This window comes from Homalodisca vitripennis, chromosome 6, assembly GCF_021130785.1.
Source record: "Homalodisca vitripennis isolate AUS2020 chromosome 6, UT_GWSS_2.1, whole genome shotgun sequence".
Lineage (NCBI taxonomy): Eukaryota > Metazoa > Arthropoda > Insecta > Hemiptera > Cicadellidae > Homalodisca > Homalodisca vitripennis.
In genome coordinates, this window is record NC_060212.1 from 143,690,410 (window position 1) to 143,706,814 (window position 16,405).

Consider the following 16,405-nt stretch of genomic DNA (forward strand, 5'->3'; position numbering starts at 1 on the left):
ATTGTGATGAACAATGTGCCTTAGAATATGATAACTAAATATACCTTTAGTTTTTGAATAGATAAGTGAGCACTTCAAATGATAAATAATATTGTATTATTGTATCTCAGCCACCATAAAAAATTGCAGACAACACTTAATGATAATTCATACAAATAATCCAATTATTCACAGGTTTCCGTGAAATCAACCTTGAATATAAGGTGTTTATAAAAACTGGTACACCAGTTTTAAATTTAGCAGGACTGGTTAAGAATCACAATGGAGGTTAACAGAATATTAGGTCTTTCATCAGCTTTAGTTGCACTTTTCGTGTTCCTACCTAATCATGTAAGTCAGATAATTTAGTTTACAGAATAGTTTACATCTTTTTTTAGGATTTTTCATAAACATTATAAATTTCCACATGCGTAGCTAACTATTATGTAGAAAATTAACATAAAACATTAACCCTGAAATGTGTAAGGACAATAAGATTGATTTATGAATTACAATACAAGTTATTATTAATACACATTTTATTAAGAATAAGTCATTGTGGCAATGTTAATTTAATATAAGTAGTTTATAGAATAATAAATATAACCAAACCAAAATAATAACAGCAATCCTAATTTAGAGATATAAAAATTTGATAATACCTAACTTTTGACTTGGTGGCTATTTTGAGGTGTGACATATAATTATTAATAACCAACAGTGAGTTGTGAATTTTGTTACGATTGATCTGTAGAATTAAGCTCGAGTCGAAAGGGAGCTGCACATTAACATTGATACAGATTTATTTGTGAGTGAATTTTCTGGCAGTTTATGTATTTATGATACTGACAATGCTCCTCTATATTGGTCCTTCAATATCTAAAAGAGGATCATAAGAAGACAACGTACCGCAATATAATTTACTACTCCAGGCAATGATCCCTTTGAAGGTGACAAAGCCAGGCCAGCTCTGAGCTCCAAGAGCTTATAAGCCCTAAAACACTGTTTTCATAAAAACTTGATAATACTTTGTATTTTTTCACCTGTAAATGGGATAAAATCGATTCCCACACATACACTAATTGGTATTTTTATCTCAAAAATGTTCAAAATAATAGATTTTTAAAGTAACTATAAATTCAAAAACTAATTTTAATACTCTATATTTTTTTATAAACTAAATTTATGTCTTCAGATTTTGTTTAAAAAAACTTAATATTATGACAAATAGTTCTAGAGTTATGAATATTTTCCTGAAAGACGAAAAAAACAGTATTTTTAAATATGCAGTCTTTATGACATACAATACAATACAATTTTTCTGTACTGTATAAAATAAAGTCGAAAGTTCTTGTCCTCAAGGTCCAGCTAATTAAAAACGAGGCAGGTCTACCTAGCATTTTTTCTGTACTAGTATCTGAAGAAAAGACCAAAACACTTTGGCTCAGTCACCTTATTTACCAAGCCTGCTGTTCATATGTTTTTTTTTTTAATTGAAAATTATAAAAATTTACTCATTATTCTAATAAGAAAAATGTGATGGATTCTGGTATTTACTTGTAAAGATCATGTTAACAGTTTTAGCTTTGGCAATGATATATCTCTTTCACTCTGGAAAGCAATGCAATTGAAGATGCATTTGATTCCTGGTAACGAGTAAATTATTCAATATACTGTGCATTTAATTAGCAATTATGGATTATTCAACAGAAACTTAAACTATTTATATATACTATACACTTAAATTAAAAATACAGGAAGTATCTGCTGTGTCAAAGATAGTTTATGAGTATAATTAGTGGCATAAGTATATATCCTAAAATACTGTATATAAAATTATTTAGTATCTTTTTATTTATTGACGGGTAGGTGAACTATTGTAACACATTCCTGCATATTGATAATGAAATGAAATAATGATTAATCCAGCATTGTTTTACAATAAAAAGAACAAAAACTGCTTCTATGGAATAAGAACTGGCCACATTTACAAGTATTGTGGCCAGATTGACAAAAAAATAACAACAAAGTGATAAATAATAAATAGACCAATAAAGTAGTAATCTGGTACAGTTACAAAATTTCTAATTTAATATTTTATAATGCGTCAATTCTGCAAAGAAATTTCATGGACTTTGAAAATTTGAAATTGACAAGTAATTAAATTAAATTTTAAATATGGAAGTATTTATACTCAGTCAAATTGTTTCTAAGAAATCCAAAATCTTGGGTTTTTTGTAAGTAAATGTAAGGTACAGGTCATTGACAATCTTCAAAATTATGTGATATCAACATAAGGAAACCATGATCAGACCTCTATTACTCAAAATTTCCAAAACCATTGTTGACAAAGCGCAGTTGTTCTATAATTGTGTCTGCTGGTTTACTCTTGTTACAAGATAACAGAAAACATATTACAGTTATTTATTCAGGTTTTGATAATATACTTATTCAATTCTCATGTATATGTATTCATTTTTGGCATTTAATAGAATGTATATTAATTGTTATGACTTGGATATTAAATTTATTTTCCATTTTAATGGTCTTCCCGCTTCACATCCTTATAAGTGCCATACCAAACATTCAGTGCGTCTATTCTGAGAATTTGTTAAAGTGCATTGCTGATGTATACTGTGTAGTTACATTCAGTGGCGTAGTTACCTTGGGTGGCACCCGGTGCAGAAGTTGGAGGTGTCACCCCATCGAAAGTAAAAAGCAATAAATTTTATATGATTATCATGGATAAATTATTATTTATAATATTGCAGAAATAGCAAAACAATAATAACTAACACAGAAAAGGGATTATTATACAATTAAAATTTCTTCTTTCTAGCTTTGACAGCTGCAAACTCAGCAATAACTTCATTGAAATTTATATTTTGTATTGCCTCGTGTTCGTTGGCTCATATAAAATAATAGACGTTTAAAAATTCATACCAACCAAACACAACATACTTCACGAAACAAATTAGAAATGTTGCAAGTGAAACGTCGCGAGTATGGGACGGGGAATCCCCCACAACAGCGTCAGGCTCTTTTGCGAGAATCCCCGAATTATAAATAGAGCTGAGCTAGTGCTACTGGAGGAATTCCCAAAAAAGAAATTTTTGTGCTAGAGATTTATTTTTTGTTTGTTTGTACATTGTTCTTAAAGTTGAGAGACCGGGTGGGTGTCACCCCAAAAAAAGATGAGTTCATTTTTGAGTTTAAAGAGTCTGTATTAATGTTTTATAATTGTTTTCGTTTAATACAAATTAGGTTTTGTAAAGCTTTAGAATGAATTAACTTTCTTGTCCCAGGTTATTAGTGGAGATCCTCCTCGCCGCTCCTCCGATGACAAATTTGATCATCATCAGTATCCACAGCAACCCATCTACCATGCTGATCTTGAAGATGGCTTAGAGGTCGGCCATCATTATAGTGCCTCGCACGATTCCACTTTTGGTCATGATAACGTCGATAGTACTGCCAGTTTATTTCATTCCGACCACTCCAAGTACCATTCACATGATCCAGAAGATGATTCAGATGATTCTGGTCATCACCATGGGTCCTTCAACAAATTTGTTCTTCGTCTCCCAAATAAGCCATCTCATATTTTAACCATTGGAAATATTGAAATCAAAGAAGTGGAGGATTAAAGTGAATTACAGATGAAGATTTGTATGTGAATAGAAATGGTGTCAGTAATTATTGTTAATAAATTGATTGAATGGATAGTCAGTCTTAAAATAAAATGAATTGCCTTTAATTTTATTATGCGTCACTTAGTTATGAAATAAAGCAATAAAAAAATTTTCTTCATTATAAATAACAACAAATACATGATGTGAATGTTGAATTTAGCTCCAGTTTACTTTCCTCTTAGTGGAGCTTCTTGAATCTGATGCTGTAACAGACTTGACTCCTGGAATCTGGAGTCATGTGCGACTGAAGTGATCCAAAAAAGGTCTAGAATGAAGAAGCTAACATGGACTCTATAGAGTTTCGACCTCAGAGAAACCTAGACTACAAAATATAGTGTAATCTGGGTGAAGATGTACTCTCATTGTCTCATCAGGGGCATAATTGGGTGCACTACGGTGTTTTAGACACAATCTCTAAGCATGAGTTTCCTACACAGACACAATCTCTAAGCATGAGTTTCCTACACGTAATGTAGTTACAGTGGGAGGGCTTGATTCCACACAATCTGTGACAGTCAGGACTTCCTATCATTGCTACATTATGTGTAGACATAACATGGTTTTTGTTGTTTGTCACTGTGTATTTGTGTATTTTGTCATATGCTTGGATTCTATTGACATTCAGTCAGCCGATTTTTTATTATTATATTATATTATTGTATTTATTATTATCTTTGTTACAAGATATTTAATATAAACATAAACTATACATACTTGGGAATTCATGATACAACAGTAGAAAGTTTTTTTTAATGAAATTCAATTAACTAGATAATTATTATATATTGAATGTACTATTCTCAGTTTAAAAGCATATATCTTTACCAGGAATCAGGGCCGGAGGACGGTTGATGGTGCTGACCAAAACGACCAAGAAGAAGCAATTAAAACTACTATCCATATCAGCGCAATTAAACTAAACAAATTTAATTTTATAGAAATTAGGTTTACAAGGAGTATTAAAGTTCATATTCTTTGATATCGTAACCAAAAAAAGTAATTTTTGAAAAATTGAGGTTGATTTAATGAAGTGGGTTAGACTGCCACTAATAGCTTATTCAGAGTTTAGATAGTTTGTAATAAAGTAAGTAATAACAGAATATTATTATTGAAAAGTTAATGCAACTTTGTATAATGAAAATGTATTCAACTCTTGATCAAAGCCGCTAATTAAGTTTAGATTAGATTCCACCAAAATGGATGTCTTCACTACAGGAATCAGCTAAGCCAGCAAAATAAAAGGAGTATTTATTCACATTCTGTGACAATGAAAAACAAGTTTTCGGCTCTTGTCCTGTCAAAATACTCATTTGTGTGGGATAAAAAAGTACAATTTAGTCTATAGCCAATTCTGCACTTTTAAATAGACCTACCAGTGGAGAAGCAGTAGAAAAAGCAAGAGCTGTGTCTAACAATGTAGTGTGGTATATAGTTCCAGCAGGGAGAGATATGATAAATAGGTGGATTTGATAATCTGCCGCCAGTGGGGTTGTTTCGATAGCATCTCCTCCTCCCCAACAACTGTTGACCTCCGTATCACTCTCCTAAAGCTACCACCTTTAATTATGTATTACTAAGATGCTATTTTCTTATTAATCATTTCATATTATGGCAAAAGCTAAATCTTAAACGTTTCAATTGCACGCTATAGCACAGTGACGTCATTTTGCCAGAAATAACTCAGGTCAAAAGTCAAAAAAGTTCACTATAATTTATGGCTTAATAATAGTAATTTATAGGTAAATATTTTCGGTATTGTCAAAAACAAAGTCGAATATTATGAATATTTCACTGAAAGCCTTCAACACAGCCTTTGTGAAAGGTGCTGTGTTTATCACATATATCTTTGTTTGTTGCAATACAAATTTTTGGTACTTTAAAAAATAAAGTTGAAAATTCTTCTCCTCAAGTGCCAGCTAATTTAAAAAGAGGTAGGCCTACTTAGCATCCTCTGTATGGTACTCAACTAGTGTCTGAAAAAAGAGGAAATTAGTTTGGCACAGTCACCTTATTGACCGGGCTTGCTGTGCATATCTGTGTGTCTTTTTCAAAGTGAAAATATAAAGATTCATTAATTTTTTAATAAGAAAATTGTGATGCATTGTGTCATTTACCTGTCAAGATCATGTTACAATGTTTAGCTTTAGCTATCTTATATATATATTTTATTCTTGTTATTTATAGGTAACAATTTCTTAAGTAAATAGTCATAACCTACTACCAAATGACCCTAAAAAAGTTGGGGCTAATCAATTAGAATTTTATTTATATTATCGTTGGTCCAATGCTATTATTATAAATTGCAATGCTACCACACAAACCCCTTTTGTATTGTGTTCGATAGTGCATTTGTGACTTACTATTGCCTTTTGTAATTCTAAGTACTGTAGTAAAATAAATGTTGCTACCCAAAACGTAAGATAGAAATAACATTTTTCGTATCCAACAAAATAAATAGTGGAAATTAAGAATAATTTCCACTATTTCGTAGGTTTTGGTTTTACAATTTGTCTTAACAAGCAATTGCTAATGACACCCCCGTTGCATGTTTTATCCTACTACTGTAGATAAGCTAATTCATGGTTGTATTTATGTCACCACGGTAAAAAATGCAGTAAATAATACTAAAGGAGGATAGCCCTTCTAGCATCGTTCAAACTGAACCTCTTCTTCTTGCATACAATGTGTTTTACTCCATTGATAAAAGAATTCGTGATGAGACGCTGCGATATATGAAAGTGCTGGATATGTGATTGTGCCATAATGAACATAATATATCAACTACTAACGAAAAAAAACAGGTTTATTTTTTGTATAATTGCTTAAAAGAATATAAATATTTCGAATTTTTAGTGTAGACTGAATGTGTCATAATGTAAGTTGCATGACAATACATATTTTTGCAATTTTACTTTTTAATGTTGGTGGTCGGGCAGGCCATGAATACAAGTCATGCAATGGGTGCTGGGACAGGAATTCAACAAACAGACGGAATAAAGTACATGTTTGCGAATAATCTCAAAGAAATTCACATACTGGCTTAGAACGATTACCACCTTCCAGAAACCACTGGAAAATTAGTTAATTGTTTTTAATAATTTAGTTCCTTTGAACAACATTTGCAGATAACAACTTGAATTTCATTTTGCACAAGAGGTCACAAATTGAGATTTTAACCCAAACTGTTATAACGCCCATGAGAATCAGAAATAGAGGAAAAATAAGAAATCAGAATTATGGACTAATTATTAATATGCCACTATTAAAATTAAACGACAATCTAAAACAATAATTTTTACGGTTCGAATTTGATAAAAAATATAAAACAAACAAAAATGCAATGGCTTTCCGCCACTTTTTGCTACAGAGATAGAGATAGTAAATGGATCTTATTAGTTCAAGTACAATTTCAAGAACAAGAACCTTAGAGTTCAAGTATAAGTTAATCGGTTCATTTTCTAAATAGCAAGTTACTGTCAAATGACCAGTTATATTTCATTAACAGATCAGCTGCAAATAGGACTACGGAATGGAGTTTTCTGTTTCCTCATGGAGAATCTTTGTAGAACCCAAAACGACTCACAATTATCAAAGAAGGCAAAGGAAAGGAGAATGGCTAACAACGTTATAATTTGCGTGCTATACATTATCGATGGTTAGTATTTCTAATGTATTCGTCACCCAAGAAACTATTTCAGCAGTTTATTGTAAACTTATACATTTGAATCGAAGGGAAGCATTTAAACAACATATAAACCAAGAGGGCATCAGTTAGTGCAAGAATTACAACGGACTACACGACTTTGTGTCGCAAAAGCTTAACTTATAACATTTCGGCAGGCAAAGTTGTCGTGTACCACCTTCAGGTAGCCTACGGAATTAAATTAAAAAAAAAAAAATCAAAGTCTCATGGCAATCGTCCCAAAAATGTATTTGCCAATAACATGTAACCTAAACTAACGAGAAATGCTTCGATTTCTTACTGGAAACGAAGTCCACGTCATTGTTTCTAGGGTGAGCAAAGGTAAACTTATTAAAGTAAAAATAGACACATTAAATGTATGTTTTGGTGTGGTTTAGCCTATATAATGTAACAGAATTTCAAAAAGTGTGGCCTACCACATTGTTGTATTATATTTATTATTGCTGAGGAGTCAATTTGGATTGGTTCATATTGATCAATTGCGTATGTTTATCGACGTTTTCCGTATTATGTGGTAACAGTACTGAATAAATTCGAATTATTCAATTCTAAAACGAATGGACAGGGTGTTATTGTAAACCCGATGTGGTGCGGCGCCCGCTAGTGGATGACCAACGGATGACTCGTATGTGGTTTGTCTGTTGATCGCACGTATAGGTGGTAATGTTGGATGATAGTGGCAAAACAAATCTACCTCTCATTAATCACGATTTTTGGTTTATTTGAGTTTTGAAGACTGGACAAGCGGGACGTGTAATTTAAAGCTAAAGTCACCAGTAATAGTACACAGTTGAGGATTCATTATTTTTCTCAAAAGATTGTGAAAGCGCCAGGCGTTGGGTACTAAGTTAAACATTAAAAAGGTAGTGCGGCGAATGCTTCCAATAAAATTTGAGTGTATTACATTTAAAATACGTCTCTCATTTGGGTATAGTGTTAGATGGTTCCTTAAGTTGTACGGCAGGCTAAGGAGAGTCTGAAAAATGTGATGACTTGCTTTTCAGGTACACATGGTTTCAGTTACAATGATGAATTGCATCATTAGGTAATGAAGAAGGCATAATATAGGAACATGTTTTTTCTGGCACCTCCAATGGACCGATATCGAAAAGTATTTGAGCTGATGAATTCAACAATTTTTTAAATATAAACGAAATTGTAAATTTATAACTGGGAAGCACTTAAAGTTGTTTGGAATAATTCGGATATTTTTATTTGTTCTGTGACTGTAAACCCACAATAATTACTGATATCTGCCTTGTAAAACAAATTTTTACAGATTTTCATTGTGCTAGCAGTAAACGTAATCTCTCTTTATAAACTGTTTTATTACCATATAATTGCCATTGTATTTCCCATGAGAAGGTCTCATTATTGGAATTGAATCACAATGCCGTGATAGACAAAGAGCCACAGAATATGATGAATACACTTTTAAATAATAACTGATAGCAAAGGACCTAAACAAATTTTCTATTCTTGTTACAAAGTTACCATACAAATTACTTGTAATACTTAAAGTATTTGTTCAAAGAATATAATTTACGTGTATCCGTGAAATCAAACTATCCATTATGTATTACAAGAAATTATGAACAATTTGAATATAGCATCTTGGGTGATGATAATTATTAAAAATAGCTCTACACACTAGGTTGTCTGCCGCAGTCGATGTGTCACTACTTACAATAATTGACTAGTACATATAGATAAGGATCAGGATGGGCCAGTCCTCTCTGATTGTAGGACTGTAGGTCCACGCCTAGTGTGACGAGGGTGGCTGACGTCACTTTTCTGCAGGGTAGGACAGTTAGTCCACGCCGACACCTGTGGACTAACTGTCCTACTTTTCAAAACTGACCTGGCCGTGCATTAGTTTTTCTACCTGCACTTATGCTTTATTTTGGTTAGTGATGCTTCCACTACATTCGCACAGCGTATTGCTAAAGCAGCAAATATTAACAACAGTTTACTCAAGCTATGAAGCATATGAAGTGGATTACTAATAGGGATTATATCTTAACGAATTCCATATAGCATTATATTACTATCTGATTAATTTGGTTGGCATTGTCCTAATGAATCATAAACATCTACAGTAAGTTTGTATTAGTTATTCCTTATATTGGACCATCGTCTGTATAATACTGTATATACCAGTAGACACTATAATCGTTACAGACATTCTTAAGTTAGAAATGGCGTAACTAACCTGACTTTATTTTATGTATATAATTTCGTTTCATTCTTTTTGCAGCTGTCTTATGTAGTGTACTGAAAATTATTTAGCAGATATAGAGTTTAGATCTCGAAACATCCATTCAAGTGCTGCAGTGTGAGTACGACGATCCCTTATCAACCCCTCGTCAAAAGAAACCCGTGAGTCGGACAGTGGGTCCCAGGCCGGGACCGTGGACCTACTGTCCACCCCTTAAGAAGTAGGTAAGAAATGCTTCCGGCAGTTTTATGACGTGGACCTACAGTTCGTTTACCGTCCTCTCTATTTGCCCTTTCTTTCACTTTATTTCTAATTCTCGTTTTGCTACCTAATTCTGTAAGTTTCAAAGTATTAAAATGGCCGAATAAAAACAGGAATAACGTTCATCCCAGCAATTGTTATGCGTAACATTTTTACAATGAAATGCTATGTCATGTAACAGACTTCGACTAGGTTCAAAGCAAAATTTCAAGTCTATAACTCCTTACATTATTCAAAGATAGAACAACAAACAACCAAATTACAAAGAAATGTTACATCCCTCGTCAAACAAAAGAAGAATTATGTCAGCCTATTGAGTGATAGGTTTGAATGACGCTAATCAAAATTCCATGGTTGAGCTTATTCCATTGGCTTGTAACTTTTTCTTCACTACGTTGAAATGAAGTTTCATGCATTTTCGAAATATCGTGCGGACAGCCAGACAGATAGACAGAAATTAAAATTTTCGAGCCTCTCGGATGATAGGCTTCGCTGACGCTCAGCCAACAACGGTAAGGAATAAAACTATAAATCGTAGCAATACTGGAGAGCCTAATGGGCAATCTTCCCGTGTGTAGGCATTTCTCAATATATCCGCAAAAGAAAATAATGGGCACATTAAAGATAAAATAGGAAAATATTTTACATAAAAAGAAATATGTTTTAATAATTACCTATGTATTCAATATAATTTTACCACGCAAGTGGTGGTTTTGTTCAAAGCACTGACATAAACGACTGAAATTGTACAAATATTACAATTGTTATTTGCAGTTATTGCAAAATACAAACTAAATGATAACATGCATTTTATGAGTAGTTACGATGTAGAGACATACATATGAGTGCAACTGTAAAAATCTGAAGACTGGTAAAACATTACTACTAATCAGCACGCCATCTGCTGCCATATCTGGTGAAATATAGTTTGGTCGCAATAATACAGTCAATTAATTAAGACATAGAGGATTCATGCAGTTCTGTTGCTAAAAGTAATAGAATTGTGGCAATGGCGGTTGAGGAATTTACTAGATGAACAGGCACAGAAATTATGCTATATGCACCCAATCTGGTTCTGGCACACTGATATACAAGAAACAATGGATACAATTTTTTGACGAATGCCTTGATCTCATATCGATTCCGATAAAACCACATTTTTCCCGGTTTGTCGCTGGCTCGTGGTCTAATGAACGGCCTTGGATGCAACAATATTAAAGCTTGATTATTCGTCCAAGACTATTATTGATTTTAGAAATGCTTGGACGTGTATACATAATCCCCAACACATGTTGGGAGTCCTTGATTACAATCTTGTTGGAGGCCTTAGGGTACTAGTTCGCTAGAAGCCAAACAGGATTAGGAGTGCAAGTTTCAATACTAATGTTTGACCACCAGCTCAAGAATGATTCATCCACCAGATTTATCTGGCGGATGAAACAACCTCGAGCTTATTCTTAAATAAGTGCCAAAGGAATCCTACATTAATCCTACAACTGGAACATTAGGCGAGGGTGTTCTGTTAGAGTAGCAAATGAAACACTCGGTCGGGTAATTCCGTAATGCCACAAATGGGACACTAGATTATGGAATTTCGTTAATTCCAAAACTGGAACACTTGGCGTAGGTGTTCTTTTGACCCCACAACTGGAAGACTTGTGAGGGAGTTCTGTTAAATTTAAAAATGGGGCACTTGGAAAGGAAATTTTGTTAATCCCACTACTGGCACCCTTGATGAGGGAGTTCTTTTGACTCTACTACTGAATCACTCGGTGAAGGTGAGTCATAAGTCCTACAACTGGAACACTTGGTAAGGGAGTTCTTTTAAGCCTAACATTGTAACACTAGGTGTGGGAGTTCCGTTAGACCCACAAATGGTACACTTGGTGGAAGAATTACATTAATGTCACAAATACAAAAATGGGACACTCGATGGTTAAGTTAGGTTAATCCCACACGGGACACTCGATGAGGAAGTTTCTATAGTATCTCAATTGGGATATTCGTTGAGCTAATTCCGTTGATCCCACATCTGGGACACTCATTGGGTTAGTTACGTTAATCCCACAACGGGGCACTCGATGAGGAAGGTTCTATAGTATCTCAATTGGGATATTCGTTGAGCTAATTCCGTTAATCCCACATCTGGGACACTCATTGGGTTAGTTACATTAATCCCACAACGGGGCACTCGATGAGGGAGTTTCTATAGTATCTCAATTGGGACATTCATTGAGCTAATTCCGTTAATCCCACAACGGGGCACTCGATGAGGAAGTTTCTAGAGTACCTTAATTGGGATATTCTTTGAGCTAATTCCGTCAATCCCACATCTGGGACACTCATTGAGTTAGTTACGTTAATCCCACAACGGGGCACTCGATGAGGAAGTTTCTATAGTATCTCAATTGGGATATTCGTTGAGCTAATTCCGTTAATCCCACATCTGGGACACCCATTGGGTTAGTTACATTAATCCCACAACGGGGCACTCGATGAGGGAGTTTCTATAGTATCTCAATTGGGACATTCATTGAGCTAATTCCGTTAGTCCCACAACGGGGCACTCGATGAGGAAGTTTCTATAGTATCTCAATTGGGATATTCGTTGAGCTAATTCCGTTAATCCCACATCTGGGACACTCATTGGGTTAGTTACATTAATCCCACAACGGGGCACTCGATGAGGGAGTTTCTATAGTATCTCAATTGGGATATTCGTTGAGCTAATTCCGTTAACCCCACATCTGGGACACTCATTGGGTTAGTTACATTAATCCCACAACGGGGCACTCGATGAGGGAGTTTCTATAGTATCTCAATTGGGATATTCGTTTGAGCTAATTCCGTTAACCCCACATCTGGGACACTCATTGGGTTAGTTACATTAATCCCACAACGGGGCACTCGATGAGGGAGTTTCTATAGTATCTCAATTGGGATATTCGTTGAGCTAATTCCGTTAATCCCACAACGGGGCACTCGATGAGGAAGTTTCTATAGTATCTCAATTGGAATATTCGTTGAGCTAATTCCGTTAATCCCACATCTGGGACACTCATTGGGTTAGTTACATTAATCCCACAACGGGGCACTCGATGAGGGAGTTTCTATAGTATCTCAATTGGGATATTCGTTGAGCTAATTCCGTTAATCCCACAACGGGGCACTCGATGAGGAAGTTTCTATAGTATCTCAATTGGGACATTCATTGAGCTAATTCCGTTAATCCCACATCGGGGCACTCGATGAGGAAGGTTCTATAGTATCTCAATTGGGATATTCGTTGAGCTAATTCCGTTAATCCCACATCTGGGACACTCATTGGGTTAGTTACGTAAATCCCACAACGGGGCACTCGATGAGGAAGTTTCTATAGTATCTCAATTGGGATATTCGTTGAGCTAATTCCGTTAATCCCACATCTGGGACACTCATTGGGTTAGTTACATTAATCCCACAACGAGGCACTCGATGAGGGAGTTTCTATAGTATCTCAATTGGGATATTCGTTGAGCTAATTCCGTTAACCCCACATCTGGGACACTCATTGGGTTAGTTACATTAATCCCACAACGGGGCACTCGATGAGGGAGTTTCTATAGTATCTCAATTGGGATATTCGTTGAGCTAATTCCGTTAATCCCACAACGGGGCACTCGATGAGGAAGTTTCTATAGTATCTCAATTGGGACATTCATTGAGCTAATTCCGTTAATCCCACAACGGGGGCACTCGATGAGGAAGTTTCTATAGTATCTCAATTGGGATATTCGTTGAGCTAATTCCGTTAATCCCACATCTGGGACACTCATTGGTTTAGTTACATTAATCCCACAACGGGGCACTCGATGAGGGAGTTTCTATAGTATCTCAATTGGGATATTCGTTGAGCTAATTCCGTTAACCCCACATCTGGGACACTCATTGGGTTAGTTACATTAATCCCACAACGGGGCACTCGATGAGGGAGTTTCTATAGTATCTCAATTGGGATATTCGTTGAGCTAATTCCGTTAATCCCACAACGGGGCACTCGATGAGGAAGTTTCTATAGTATCTCAATTGGGACATTCATTGAGCTAATTCCGTTAATCCCACAACGGGGCACTCGATGAGGAAGTTTCTATAGTATCTCAATTGGGATATTCGTTGAGCTAATTCCGTTAATCCCACATCTGGGACACTCATTGGGTTAGTTACGTAAATCCCACAACGGGGCACTCGATGAGGAAGTGGCACTCGATGAGGAAGTTTCTATAGTATCTCAATTGGGATATTCGTTGAGCTAATTCCGTTAATCCCACATCTGGGACACTCATTGGGTTAGTTACATTAATCCCACAACGAGGCACTCGATGAGGAAGTTTCTATAGTATCTCAATTGGGATATTCGTTGAGCTAATTCCGTTAACCCCACATCTGGGACACTCATTGGGTTAGTTACATTAATCCCACAACGGGGCACTCGATGAGGGAGTTTCTATAGTATCTCAATTGGGATATTCGTTGAGCTAATTCCGTTAATCCCACAACGGGGCACTCGATGAGGAAGTTTCTATAGTATCTCAATTGGGATATTCGTTGAGCTAATTCCGTTAATCCCACATCTGGGACACCCATTGGGTTAGTTACATTAATCCCACAACGGGGCACTCGATGAGGGAGTTTCTATAGTATCTCAATTGGGACATTCATTGAGCTAATTCCGTTAATCCCACAACGGGGCACTCGATGAGGAAGTTTCTATAGTATCTCAATTGGGATATTCGTTGAGCTAATTCCGTTAATCCCACATCTGGGACACTCATTGGTTTAGTTACATTAATCCCACAACGGGGCACTCGATGAGGGAGTTTCTATAGTATCTCAATTGGGATATTCGTTGAGCTAATTCCGTTAACCCCACATCTGGGACACTCATTGGGTTAGTTACATTAATCCCACAACGGGGCACTCGATGAGGGAGTTTCTATAGTATCTCAATTGGGATATTCGTTGAGCTAATTCCGTTAACCCCCACATCTGGGACACTCATTGGGTTAGTTACATTAATCCCACAACGGGGCACTCGATGAGGGAGTTTCTATAGTATCTCAATTGGGATATTCGTTGAGCTAATTCCGTTAATCCCACAACGGGGCACTCGATGAGGAAGTTTCTATAGTATCTCAATTGGAATATTCGTTGAGCTAATTCCGTTAATCCCACATCTGGGACACTCATTGGGTTAGTTACATTAATCCCACAACGGGGCACTCGATGAGGGAGTTTCTATAGTATCTCAATTGGGATATTCGTTGAGCTAATTCCGTTAATCCCACAACGGGGCACTCGATGAGGAAGTTTCTATAGTATCTCAATTGGGACATTCATTGAGCTAATTCCGTTAATCCCACAACGGGGCACTCGATGAGGAAGTTTCTATAGTATCTCAATTGGGATATTCGTTGAGCTAATTCCGTTAATCCCACATCTGGGACACTCATTGGGTTAGTTACGTAAATCCCACAAACGGGGCACTCGATGAGGAAGTTTCTATAGTATCTCAATTGGGATATTTCGTTGAGCTAATTCCGTTAATCCCACATCTGGGACACTCATTGGGTTTAGTTACATTAATCCCACAACGAGGCACTCGATGAGGGAGTTTCTATACGTATCTCAATTTGGGATATTCGTTGAGCTAATTCCGTTAAACCCCACATCTGGGGACACTCATTGGGTTAGTTACATTAATCCCACAACGGGGCACTCGATGAGGGACTTTCTCTATAGTATCTCAATTGGGATATTCGTTGAGCTAAATTCCGTTAATCCCACAACGGGGCACTCGATGAGGAAGTTTCTATAGTATCTCAATTGGGACATTCATTGAGCTAATTCCGTTAATCCCACAACGGGGCACTCGATGAGGAAGTTTCTATAGTATCTCAATTGGGATATTCGTTGAGCTAATTCCGTTAATCCCACATCTGGGACACTCATTGGGTTAGTTACATTAATCCCACAACGGGGCACTCGATGAGGAAGTTTCTATAGTATCTCAATTGGGATATTCGTTGAGCTAATTCCGTTAATCCCACATCTGGGACACTCATTGGGTTAGTTACATTAATCCCACAACGGGGCACTCGATGAGGGAGTTTCTATAGTATCTCAATTGGGATATTCGTTGAGCTAATTCCGTTAATCCCACAACGGGGCACTCGATGAGGAAGTTTCTATAGTATCTCAATTGGGACATTCATTGAGCTAATTCCGTTAATCCCACAACGGGGCACTCGATGAGGAAGTTTCTATAGTATCTCAATTGGGATATTCGTTGAGCTAATTCCGTTAATCCCACATCTGGGACACTCATTGGGTTAGTTACGTAAATCCCACAACGGGGCACTCGATGAGGAAGTTTCTATAGTATCTCAATTGGGACATTCATTGAGCTAATTCCGTTAATCCCACAACGGGGCACTCGATGAGGAAGTTTCTATAGTATCTCAATTGGGATATTCGTTGAGCTAATTCCGTTAATCCCACATCTGGGACACTCAT

The 16,405-nt window shown here is 36.1% G+C and overlaps 1 protein-coding gene across 1 annotated transcript; it reads left to right on the plus strand.

Annotated features, from left to right (window-relative positions):
* The first annotated feature begins 183 nt into the window (after positions 1–183).
* On the plus strand, positions 184–3,704 carry LOC124365277. The gene is made up of 2 exons (XM_046821239.1): positions 184–330; positions 3,285–3,704. The coding sequence occupies exons 1-2, from the start codon at positions 262–264 to the stop codon at positions 3,624–3,626; spliced, it is 411 nt and encodes a 136-aa protein (XP_046677195.1). The 5' UTR covers positions 184–261; the 3' UTR covers positions 3,627–3,704.
* The last annotated feature ends 12,701 nt before the right edge of the window (positions 3,705–16,405 follow it).